The sequence below is a fragment of the Lolium rigidum genome, chromosome 2 (assembly GCF_022539505.1).
Source record: "Lolium rigidum isolate FL_2022 chromosome 2, APGP_CSIRO_Lrig_0.1, whole genome shotgun sequence".
NCBI classification, from domain to species: Eukaryota; Viridiplantae; Streptophyta; class Magnoliopsida; order Poales; family Poaceae; genus Lolium; species Lolium rigidum.
Window position 1 is genome coordinate 83,546,925 of NC_061509.1, and position 12,273 is coordinate 83,559,197.

Genomic DNA, 12,273 nt, shown 5'->3' on the forward strand with positions numbered 1-12,273 from the left:
GTACTAACACGGTGCACACACTCGTCACCTTTACACACGTGCAGGAGGAATAGAACTACTTTAATAACTTTGCTAGAGTAGCACATAGATAAATTGTGATACAAACACATTGCAATCATAAAGAGATATAAATAAGCACCTCACTATGCCATTCATCGGTGAATAAGTATTCTGTGAAATATAGCCTAAGAGACCCACACGGTGCACACACTCGTCACCTTTACACACGTGGGACAAGGAGTCTCCGGAGATCACATAAGTAAAACTCACTTGACTAGCATAGTGACATCTAGATTACAAGCATCATCATATGAATCTCAATCATGTAAGGCAGCTCATGAGATTATTGTATTGAAGTACATAGGAGAGAGATGAACCACATAGCTACCGGTACAGCCCCGAGCCTCGATGGAGAGCTACTCCCCCCTCATGGGAGCAGCAGCGGTGATGAAGATGGCGGTGGAGATGGCAGCGGTGTCGATGGAGAAGCCTTCCGGGGGCACTTCCCCGCTCCGGCAGGTGCCGGAACGAGACTCTGTCCCCGGATCTTGGCTTCGCGATGGCGGCGGCTGCGGAAGGTTTTCCGTATCGTGGTTCTTCGTATCGGGGGTTTCGCGACGGAGGCTTTAAGTAGGCGGAAGGGCAGAGTCGGGGGCCCGACGAGGGCCCACACCATAGGGCGGCGCGGGCCCCCTTGGCCGCGCCGCCATGTGGTGTCGCCACCTCGTGGCCCCACTTCGTATGTTCTTCGGTCTTCCGGAAGCTCCGTGGAAAAATAGGCCCCCGGGTCTTCGTTTCGTCCAATTCCGAGAATATTTCGTTACTAGGATTTCGAAACCAAAAACAGCGAGAAAACGAGAGCCGGCACTTCGGCATCTTGTTAATAGGTTAGTTCCGGAAAATGCACGAATATGACATAAAGTGTGCATAAAACATGTAGGTATCATCAATAATATGGCATAGAACATAAGAAATTATCGATACGTCGGAGACGTATCGGTTGAGAGATCACCAACTTCGAGTCTCCAAAAAGCTCCACCGCCTCTCGCCCGGCTTCCAAAAGCAACTCCATTCCCTTGCGCACTGCCTCATACTCAGCAACATTGTTGGTGCAAGGGGTAGATAGCCTGATGGCGAAAGAATATGTTGCCCCCCGAGGCGAGACGAGCAGAATGCCGATGCCACAGCCATCGTCACAAGCCGATCCATCGAAGAACATAGCCCACGCACGTACGGATAGTGCCGCTATATTAGTATTAATCCGTTCAGCTATAAGATCGGCCAACGCTTGTCCCTTGACTGCTTTCGCAGGCTGATACCGAAGATCGAACTCCGTCAACGCAAACATCCACTTACCAAGCTGGCCTTTCAAAACAGGGGCCGACAGCATGTGCTTGACGATGTCTGACTTGCATATGACGATGATCTCTGCCGTCAAAAGGATGTGATGAAGCTTGGTGCAGGTGAAGAACAGGCAAAGGCAAAGCTTCTCGACCTCAGGATACCTTGTCTCCGCGTCCAACATCCTTCGCCGAGGTAGAAAACGACCTTTTCAACACCCTCATAGAGTTGCACCACCACCGAAGCGATGGACGTGTCGGCTCATCGACAAGTAGATATAGAACGGCATGTCTTGTTGGGGTGGAACTAGCACAGGCGGCGTTGTCGGATACCGCTTAATCTCGTCAAACGCCCTGTCGTCGTTCGCCCCCGGTGAAACTCATCATCGGATTTAATCTTCACCGGCGCCATGAACGGCTCGATTCGTCACGACAGGTTAGAGATGAATCGTCGGACGAAGTTGATCTTGCCGATAAGACGTTGGAGCTCTTTCTTCGTGGTGGGCGGCTGCATGGTACGCACTTGCCTCCCGACTTTTCGAGGCCGATCTCAACTCCCCGTTCATGAACCGGAAAACCTAGGAACCGACCGGCCGTCACACCAAAGGCACACTTCTTTGGATTCATTCTCGGTCCGAACTTCCGAGTTCGGTCTAGGATGCGTCGCAAATCATCCAAGTGTCCCTCCATGGAGACGAGACTTGACTACCACGTCATCGATGTAGATTTCCACCAACTTGCCGATCAGATCGTGGAATATATAATTCATGGCTCTTTGGTACGTTGCACCAGCATTCTTCAACCCAAAGGTCATGACTACATATTCAAACAAGCCTACTGCCCCTGGTACTCTGAATGCGGTCTTGTGTATATCTTCTGGAGCCATGAAAATTTGGTTATAGCCGGCGCTGCCATCCATGAAGCTCAACACCTTATGGCCAGCGGTCTGCATTGATCAACGTTTACGCCACGGGCATCGGATATTCATCTTTTGGAGTGGCTCGTTGAGATCTCGGAAATCGATGGCCACACGCCATCGGCCGTCTTTCTTTTCTACGAGGAACGATACTGGAGATCCATTCAACATACCCGCATGGCCTCGATGAACCCGGCGGCCAACATCTTCTCGATCTCTTTCTTGACCTCTTCCAGAATTTCGGCCTTCATCTGACGTGCTCGTTGTTGGAACGGCCGAAACCCTTTCTTAAGGGGAAGCCGATGTTCAATGATGCTCCTGTCCAACCCAGGCATCTCTGTGTAATCCCATGCAAAGCAATCTGGGTATTCTTTTAGCAGAGCTATCATCTGACCCCTAAGATGTGGATCTAACTTCTTGCTGATAAAAGTTGGTCGCGGCTTATCCCCGGGACCGATGTCGACTTCTTCTAGCTCATCAGCCGATGTAAACCCATATCCTAGCTTTCCGTCACCTGTGAGGTCGACACCAAATACAGGGAGAGCGTGTGGCACGGATAATGCGGGCCGATCGCTGGAATCGGCCTTCATCTTGATTGTAACCAGGATTTTTTGGAGGTGTCGGGGCCGATCGCGTGGAACAGCTTCCTCCTTGTCTTTGCTGTGAGAGCGCAGCTGCCCTCGTCTCTGTCCTTACCAGGGTGGTCCCCGAGCCCTATCATGTTGATGTTGAACGAGAATCTTGGCTGGCACCCTACAGGGTAAGTGCGCTCCACCATGTTAACGGCGGATGCCGGTGAATTCGGCACTTCTGGTGCTGTCAACGCGAACGGCAGCGGTGGACGGGACTGGAGTGGAATCTCTCCTTGGTGAGTCCCCGCAGCTGGTCCTGACGGAGAATACTGATGGCTCATGATTTCCTGGATCACGCGCAGAGCGACACGCTCCAAAGTGTTCACCAGGCTCTCAGAATGACGGTGCAGCGAATGTGCCACCATGAAGTTAATCTCCTGCCGCAGCGACCTGGTGCGTTCTTCTGACGGGGTGGACAGGTCCACTCCATCGAGCGCGCCTTCAGGTGAGAACCCTTTCCACCTGATGCCATGTGAGCGGGTTACGTGAAAAGAGCCGATGAGGTCGGCTTCGAGGACTCGCTTTGATCTCGTCGTACTTCTTCTTGAGCTCGTCGGTCGGATCCTCGTACTTGACCGGAGTGCCTTCCGCCATCTCGGATGTAGATGGCGATGCGGTTGATGTCGAAGATTGTCCCACCGGGCGTGCCGAGAATGTGTTGCGGTCGAAACCCACCGGCGGGCAGCGACGGGCAGCACGGTAGAGCCGGAATCTCCCGAGATTGCGGGCTGGCCCTGGTCCCTCCGAGCGACGGCCCGCAAAGCCTCGGCACGCACGTCCGATGCTGATGCAAGGGCGTGCCACCTGACCTATACCCGGTCGGGGAAGGTGTTGGATGTGCCTCGCTTAGTTTCCTGCATGGCATACACATAAACATTAAATACGAGCCTCGATCGGCTCTCGGGTTGTCCGTGAATCGGCTCAAGGAGCCGATCCACCCATGATGCGTACGAGGTGTACGATCAGATGGTGGTCCTGCTTGATCAAAATAAAGCTAAAACGACCTACTACGATTTAGGGTTTTCACCGCATAATCGGAACATCCTACTCGTGATTGATCCTGGCGGCCACGCACGGTGATCGTAAACCGACCCTAGACAAGGCCTAAAAACCAACACGAAGTTGATCCTCGGAACATCCTGTCTAGGGCTAGCAAACTACACCCTACGCGCCACTGGATCCTTCAACCCGTTTGTAAGGCCTAACCATGCGAGATATTAAACTAATCCTTGAAGAACAAGGAGCAATCATAACGGATCGGATCTACTAAATAATGATCAAGCGGGGTGCCGCCCTTACACCCAAGATAGGTGTAAGGGCGGCTAGATGTCTAAGGGTCGCACGACGATAGCATATGATACGAAGAACAATGCTAACCCTAAAACATCTACGATAACTACGTTGCTCGCCATCAAAAAGGCTTCAGTACGAGCAACGCATGAATAGCGAATAAACGTGTACTGCCTAGATCGCAAGATGCGATCTAGGCAGCATGATGCTTACCCGGAAGAAACCCTCGAGACGGGGGAGTTGGCGATACGCCTAGATTGGTTTGTGGTGAACGTGATTGTTGTTTATTTCATAAACCCTAGATACATATTTATAGTCCGTAGACTTTCTAACGTGGGAATAATCCCAACCGGGCACGAGCCCAAACTCTGTCTAATCGACACGTATCCTACTATGGTACAGATACACGGGCAAACTAGCCCAAATTTGGTATATAAGGCCGATTCATGTATTCCTTCTATGTATATTCTTCAAGCCCATCTTCAATCGCGGCCCACCTCTGATCCGGTCAAATTCTGGTGATAACACCCCTCTCTTCTCAAAAGAGAACATTAGTAAACTAAAATTGCCCCCAATGAGGATTGGGTATGGATTGTCCTTTGCAAGGTTCACCAATTCGCGATGAAAATCAGCCTTGGATCCCTCCTATGCAGCACCATACACGACAACAACACTCCATATGAAATTGTTAGCTTTGTTTCGTATGTGGAGTTTAATGTGCAACTCTCCATGCGAATTTTCCAACACATCCATTGAGTCATTTTTTACGCAAAGTAAGATACCTCCAGAGCGCCCGTGCGGCAGACAAGAAATTCACGTAAAGTCTAAACCTCTCGATATACGGTTTAAAAGACTGAGAAATGTCATCAACCAGTCTCAGAAAATAGCCAAAAAATTCAAATTATATTCGTCAATACAATCAGCAAAATGCAAATGTTTAGCCAAGTCACTAAGACTTCTTATATTGTTTTTGCAAACACGCCATTCACTAGGAAACAATAGGAGATTTGACTAACTTAGACCTCTTACCTTTTTTTTTTTGTGAGAAGACGATTTGGATTTCCGACCGGATGCTTTTAGCTCGTACAATGAGTAAAGCCCATCATCATCCGAACCAACTTCGGACACCTCATGAACTAGATGGGATAGAAGCTGACAATCTGATGTGGCAATTGGTTCATCCTCATCCAAATAGGTGGTTTCCAACATTGTCGAAGCTTTAGGAACAATCGTACGCCGGTTAAATTCGAGTAGAGTCTAAAAAAGAAGAGGTTTGAGTTCATGTTGAGATTCCTACAGAATGGGGGGGGGGGGGCGGCGTAGTAATGTATCCATCTAAATTTGGGGCTCAAACTTATAGGATTCTCACAAGGTTTTTGTAGGATTAAAATCCTATGAAAATTTCCCTTCGGAAGCCGTTTGATTCACATGATCATATTTTCATAGAAAGTAATCCCAAATGAAATTCAAAGTTCATACAAAAAATTGCATGAGGTTAGACATCATGAAAAATTCTTGGACTACAATTAAAAGGAATCCCTTTTCCCACAAAATTTTATAAATATCATATTTCTACTCTTTTTCTATCCTATGAATCAAAGGAGTGATGGCCTTAATCCAATGACCCAAATTGCTTTCACAGGACATAACCCCAAATGAAGTTTAAATTTCATAGAAAATAGCAAGAGGTAGACATCATGAAAAATTCTTTCACTACAATCAAAAAGAATTCCTCTTCCCATAGGATTAAAAAAGATATCATATTCCTACTCTTTTTCTATCCTATGAATCAAAGGAGTGATGGCCTTAATCCTATGATCCAAATGGCATTCGCAGAAAAACTCCAATAAGTTAAAATCTTCCAAAATTCTTATAAAACTCCTCCAATACAAAGATTCCCTAAACCAAAGTTACTCTCATGGATCGAGAATCAAGAATGGAGCAGGAGCTAACAAGAGATGTTATTCCCTTAAAAAATCAAAATACATGGACCTAGTGATCTGACCACATCTGCAACCCAAATGTTGCAAATGCAGCAGTACACAAAAGCTGTCACGAGCGGTGACAAACAATTAAATACCTGATCTACTATGGTGGTGCAGTAGCTATAGTAAGTATTTCCGGGGTCACGTGAAGAAACAAAAGAATGGGCTGGCTTGCTGCCTGATTGATTGCAAGCACACTGCACATGTGCCTGCCGTCTTCTTGCAGCCGCACTGATGGCCGCAACCAACCAACGACCTCCGCTGCCCTCTACAATAATAATCCCTGACTGGATCCCTCTCTACCTCTACTACCACATCTGTAGCACAGCCTGTGCGTGTACAGCGTATTGTGTGTAAAATACCGTCGGCGAGCACCGCGTGAACAGGTCACATGTTCACGGCAGCATTGTAGTTGTATGAAATGAATCAATCAGCAGGATATCTTTTCTGAATTGTGTAGTCGCTCGATCATGTAGTTCTCGTGGCCAGGGCGACGCCGGCGAGGTCGCCGCCGTACTCCTCCAGCACCACCAGCAGGTTGCCGCCCGGCTTCAGCCACGACCGCGGCACGTGGTACCTGCACAGGAGAATTTCCCTCGTCGTCGTAAGGGAAATGTTGCCAGATCGTGCACAAAGATTCAGTTTGTTCATACGACTAGCTACGTTATTGATGTCTGAACTTACCATCTCTGGGACGGCTCGCCGCAGTTGGAGCGGCACTTGCCCTCGCGGTACGTCCCGGCGTAGCTGCACCCGCCGCAGCCGCCGGAGGGGGCCTTGTAGGACCAGTACCGGCCGACGTTGTGGCCGTTCACCCACATCTGACCTTTGCCCATGCTCCCCATGTCCAGCGCCACCGGGTCGCTCCCCGCCGGCGCGTTGAACAATGCCTGGTGGTGGTTCATCATGATCACGAATAATTCAGCAACGTTCCGGTTCAATGTGCAATGCAGCAATTTTTCTTGACATGCTACAGTGCACTGTTGTTACTGCTAACAGTTTCTTAGCACTCCACACTCACCTTGTGCCAAGTCAGTGGCTGCTTGTTACCAGGACCGCCCCACTCCACGGCGGAGCTTCCGGCTTCGGTGTGGAGACCCAGCGATTCACCTCTCAGGCCAACCTGTGCAGCCAGGATCGCAAGTCAGAGTCAGGGACAATTCTGGATGAACTTGAGCTAAGGAGAAAGTTTTATCTTAGGTAGTCCTGAGTGTACCACCTGATATGTCCATTTCTGATGGCTCAGGTCTCTCTTTCCCCCGTTTAGTCCCGAGAGGGTCACCGGTCCGAGCACGCCGACGTTCCACCTCTCGAAATGGTTCCCGACATTCTACAGCCAGAACATGTGCCAGCGTCACAAGCAGTTTCACATGACATAATTAAACTGGGAGGTGGTCAACTTACAGGAAGCCCAACTGCTGAACTCAGGATCGAGATCTTGTTGCTCCCTTGCCACATCTTCACATGTCCATCATATGTGAGCTTCGGGTTCTCATAACCGCCGTAAACAGAACCTGCAACATAAACACGATCATGGAAGGTCGTTACATTTTCTGGATCTTGATGTGACAGGCAACGCAATGTACCTCTTGGGAGGGTACTAGTACCATATGATTGTCCATTGACGAAAATCTGCATCGAGTGGCCAGCTGACATGATGGTGAGCTGAGGCCACTGGCCATTCTTCGGGAGCTCATTGGGACCAATGTTAACGCTGCAACAAGTCGTAAACAAGAGTTCAGGAACATTCAAACGGTTTCAGATACAAGTGATATCGATTACCATGGCCCGTCACTCACTGTGTGGTGTACCACAGGTAGTCCGACTTGTCCCATGTCATGCTCAGCTGCTCAACCAGGCCATCCTTGGTGAACGCGCTGTCATCCAGTGAGTTTGTGTCCTCGTTGTACGACTGCCAAGCGAACCGCACCACCGGATGCATCTTTGGCAGCAGTGTTGGCCCTTTCACCTACACAATTATCACATCAAGTTTTAAATAAATGGCTGTGTGCATCTATTGATGCAGAGGCCGGGGCAAGGCTCCCATATCAAAAAAAAAAATCACATCTGCTCATTAGACCATAAGCCTCTCCTGCCTAGTTTACAACAAGATTTACAATTCAGGGTTCCTCTCACCGTGGCAGTGTTGAAAACCGCGGTTTTGCAGTCCGGGAGGATGCTGATGGACCAAGCAGGGAGGTCATAGTGCCTGCCATTGAACCTGACTTTCACCGCAGAATTCATGTGGTAGTTTGAAAGGAATGCAGCACAAGCTCCATTCTTTGACTTGTAGACATAGGCCTGAATAGATATAGTGATGGATGAACATCTATCGATGATTTTGACAATTCAAGGAAGTTATCAGATTGTTCATGTTCATAGATAGTTTAACCTTCTCGTAGTTTCCCAGCTTCTGAATCGTCGGATCGCCAGAAACCAGCACAGGCTCAGCCTGCTTGATGGCCTTGTGCAGGTCCCTCAAGTGACCCCATTTTGGTTGCCTAAGCAAACCTGAGACGTACAATGTCAGATTTTGTTAGATGTTTTCAATCTATGGCAGTCAAATAGAAGATAAAAATGCACGCAGGAATTCAAGTTCGTCAAATGTGGTAGTCATTGCATACCAAATTCGTCAATGGGGGCATCATAATCATAGCTGGTTGCGATGAAGGGACCGCCTGCCGTGCGTCCAAAGTTGGTTCCTCCATGGTACTACACGGTGCATGTAAATGTGGTCAGAGCAAGTAGAAGCATTCACTGCAACGACAATGCTGGCATGACCACTATGCGATTCTTACCATGTAATAGTTCACGAAGGAGCCGCCTTTCTGTATGAACCTTGCCACGGCGAAGGCCATGTCCTCAACTGGCCGGTGAGGCACTGCCCCTCCGAACGACGTAAACCTTCAGGTAGATTGAAAATTGCAAAATGTAATTGGAATATTGCATTCAGATTGGTATGAACTGAGCTAAGAGTAAGATCAAGGGAACTAACCACCCGGTCCAGGCCTCTGTCCACATGGTCGGCTTGTTTTTATTATTTGGGGTGAAGTAATCACAGTAGAAGCCATTGCAAGTGTTAATCTGCGATGATTGAGAGACAGAAATAGGTAAGAACTAAATTGAAAAGTGATCCACATAAAGGATTACCAACTCATTTACTCTACAGCAGCCACACCACCAAGTACACTATCTATGTACCACGGGGTCCGGGGCGTCGTCCTGTTTGCACATCACCCACGGCACACCGGTGTTGGTCGCGACAGCCATCTTGGCAGCCCAATTCGCATACGGCTTGGCACCGCTGCCCCCGACAGACTCCATCGGCCCGAACTCGTTCTCCACCTGCATGAGCATTGGCCAGAGATTCCCTCAGTTCAGTGAAATTTTTATGTGCATTGCAAATGGCAGTGGCATTGGTCAAGAGTTGTCTTCCAGGGCCAACTTCCCCACCTGAGACATGATGATCGGACCGCCCTGCCATTCGAATAGCTTCTCGGATTTCATCATCGACACGATCTTCTCGACAAATCTCTGCATCTCAGCCTACAATGCCCCAAAAGACCACCGAATCAGAGACAATTTCTCTCGGAGTGAAATTAGACCCAATTTCTTTTGAATTGAAATAAAGCATTTATTTAGATGAGATTAGAGACAATGTGTGGAACATGGAAGAGATCCTTCAAAAGTGTTTTTTGGGGTGAGACAGCACCTTGAACGGGCCATTGTCAGTCCTGAAGCTGATGCCAGGCACATACTTGAGCCAAACAGGAAATCCACTGGAAAAGACAAACAAAAAAAAAAAGAATTCGTCAGCATGCCTAGTCCCAAAACCGCCAGAATCTAGGAGGATTAGAGTATGTTTAGTAGTACCCAAAGTTCCACTCGGCGCAGACATAGGGGCCGATGCGGAGGTGGACGTAGAGGCCGGCCTGGTTCGCCAGCTTCACGAACCGGACCAGGTCGTACCGGTCGCTGAAGTAGTACTGCGCAGCAAGTTCATCCAAGAAACCGGGTCAGCTCGCCGGCCATGACCTTGTTGTGGCGGCAGCAACAGCAGAAAGGGAATGCAGCAAAGGCAAGCAGGGCGAGAGCCGGGGAGAAGTAGAAGAATACCTGGCCCTTGACCGGCTCGTGTCCGTTCCAGAAGACGTAGGTCTGGATGACGTCGAGGCCGCCGTCCTTGGCCTTCTGGATGAGCCCCGGCCACATCTGGAGGCGGAGCGCGCGCGCGCGGACGGGGTCACGGGACAGGCAGCACGAGGATCAGAGCTGTACTTGGTAGCAATAGCGGCCGGCATTTGGGGGTGGAAAGCAGAGGCGAGCGTACCTCGGGTGTGCTTCTTGGGTAGTGGATGGAGCCGGAGATGAGGATGCGGCGGCGGCCGTTGATGACGAGGGAGCGGTGGTCGTAGGAGACGGCGGCATTGGCCGCGGAGGCGGCGAGGGAGAGCGCCACGAAGGCGGCGAGCAGCAGGCGGCCGCCGGCGGCGAGAAGGGGCGGCGCCATGGCCTTCAATGGGGCCACACGCCGCTCCAGTGCAAGAATCCCCAACTTTCTTTGCGTTGCGTGACTTCTTGCTTGCGCTCTGCTGCTGCAGAGCTTGGGGGGATGAGCGAGTGTGGGCAGTGAACTGCGCTTCTTGGAGCGGAGCAGCGCCGTGGTAGTGATGGCAATGGGAAGAGCGTGGGGGAGTGTTGTGTTTTAACCGAGGTTGGCAACTGGCATTGGCGCTGGGAGCGTACAAAACCTCTATCTCTCTCTCCTTTTGCGGACGTTGCTTTTTAAACTGTTTCTTAGAGCATCTCCACTCGTCCCCCCGACGAGGCCCCCGGCGAGCGTTTTTTCCATCCGGACGGCGTAATTCGGCCCAGTCGCGCCCCCGGTTCCTCGTTTTCGTCCGGATTTGGGCCTAAATCCATCCGGCGATCCCACGCCATCCCCGGCCCCCGGGGAGCGCTCGGGGACTCGGACGAGTGAAAAGCGGGCGTGGCCCCAACTTGTCTGGCGACAATGGCCTCCGATCTACGGCCAAAACCCTCGTCTTCCCGATCTACGCCAAAACCCTCGTCTTCCCGATCTACGGCAATACCCTCGTCGAACGAAAGCTTTGAACTCTCAAGTGGTGCAACATAGATAGATTATATATATATTTCGAATATAATTCGAATAAACATAAAAATTACATATAAAAACTTTAAAACTAAACTACTTCTTCTTCTTCTTAGAAGGCCCCGCCTCATCGTCGTCGCGGCGACGCTTCCGGCTCGTCACCTCCTCGTCGGAGGAAGTTGAGTCCTCCTCGTCGTCGTCCTCATCGGCTCTCTTCGTCCTCCTCCTCCTCGCTCCTCCTCCCGCTCCTCGCTCCTCCTCCTCTTCCTCGGCCTCTTCCTCGGCCTCGCTCCTCGGCCTCGCTCCACGGCCTCTACGTCCTCCTCCTCGTCGTCCCACTCGTCCTCGCTGGCCGGCGGGGGGGAATCGTCGCTCGCCGGACGATGCGGCTCGGATCCCACCAATGGCGCCATCCGGGCGGCTTCCCTCGGCCGCCGGTGTCCGATGGCCAAGAGATATCGCTCATGGTTGACGGAGGATGGTGACGAGAGAACAGATGAATGGCTCAGCCCCGTCGAAAACCGTTTATGTAGGTCTCTCCACGAAAGAGAGCGCCGGTTGCTCTTCCGCGGAGTTCGTGCTCCATTACGGCGGTTCTCGCATCGAGGCCACTTCGGCCGTTCCCGACGAGTCGTTTCGGCTCTCCGATCCACTTCGCGACGGTTCAATGCGGCGAGGGAACTCCGACGATTGCCCTTCCCGGTGACTGCGCCGTCGCTATGCACGCGGTGGGTGCGCGTCCATGGGCTCGCGGCTGGAAAAATGGGCCTCCCCAGGCCAAAAACTACATCCATCCGGCGCTAAATTTCGCCGGATTTGGGCGTGGGGAGCCCAAACGAGTGGGGATGCTCTTACGGTTTCCTTGATGATGATTTTGCTTTGCCGCCGCGTGCTTTTGGATGGTTGCTAGTTTCCGTGTGAGCGAGCACGAGAGGACGCGGCGCAAGGGTTGCACTTGCACGGGAGTGGGCGGTGGGGGCCGGGGACTGTTCACTGT

The 12,273-nt window shown here is 50.9% G+C and overlaps 1 protein-coding gene across 1 annotated transcript; it reads right to left on the reverse strand.

Moving 5' to 3' along the window:
• Positions 1-6,176: 6,176 nt before the first annotated feature.
• Positions 6,177-10,608, reverse strand: LOC124686830 (beta-galactosidase 4). Its single transcript, XM_047220723.1, has 18 exons — positions 10,494-10,608; positions 10,280-10,375; positions 10,037-10,149; positions 9,876-9,942; positions 9,617-9,709; positions 9,365-9,508; positions 9,159-9,247; positions 8,962-9,067; positions 8,788-8,875; positions 8,556-8,674; positions 8,300-8,464; positions 7,963-8,132; positions 7,771-7,877; positions 7,568-7,677; positions 7,383-7,493; positions 7,185-7,286; positions 6,848-7,053; positions 6,177-6,740 (listed from the first exon to the last, which is right to left on the reverse strand). Exons 2-18 carry the CDS (start codon positions 10,373-10,375, stop codon positions 6,632-6,634), a joined length of 1,995 nt encoding a protein of 664 aa, XP_047076679.1. The 5' UTR covers positions 10,494-10,608; the 3' UTR covers positions 6,177-6,631.
• Positions 10,609-12,273: the final 1,665 nt, after the last annotated feature.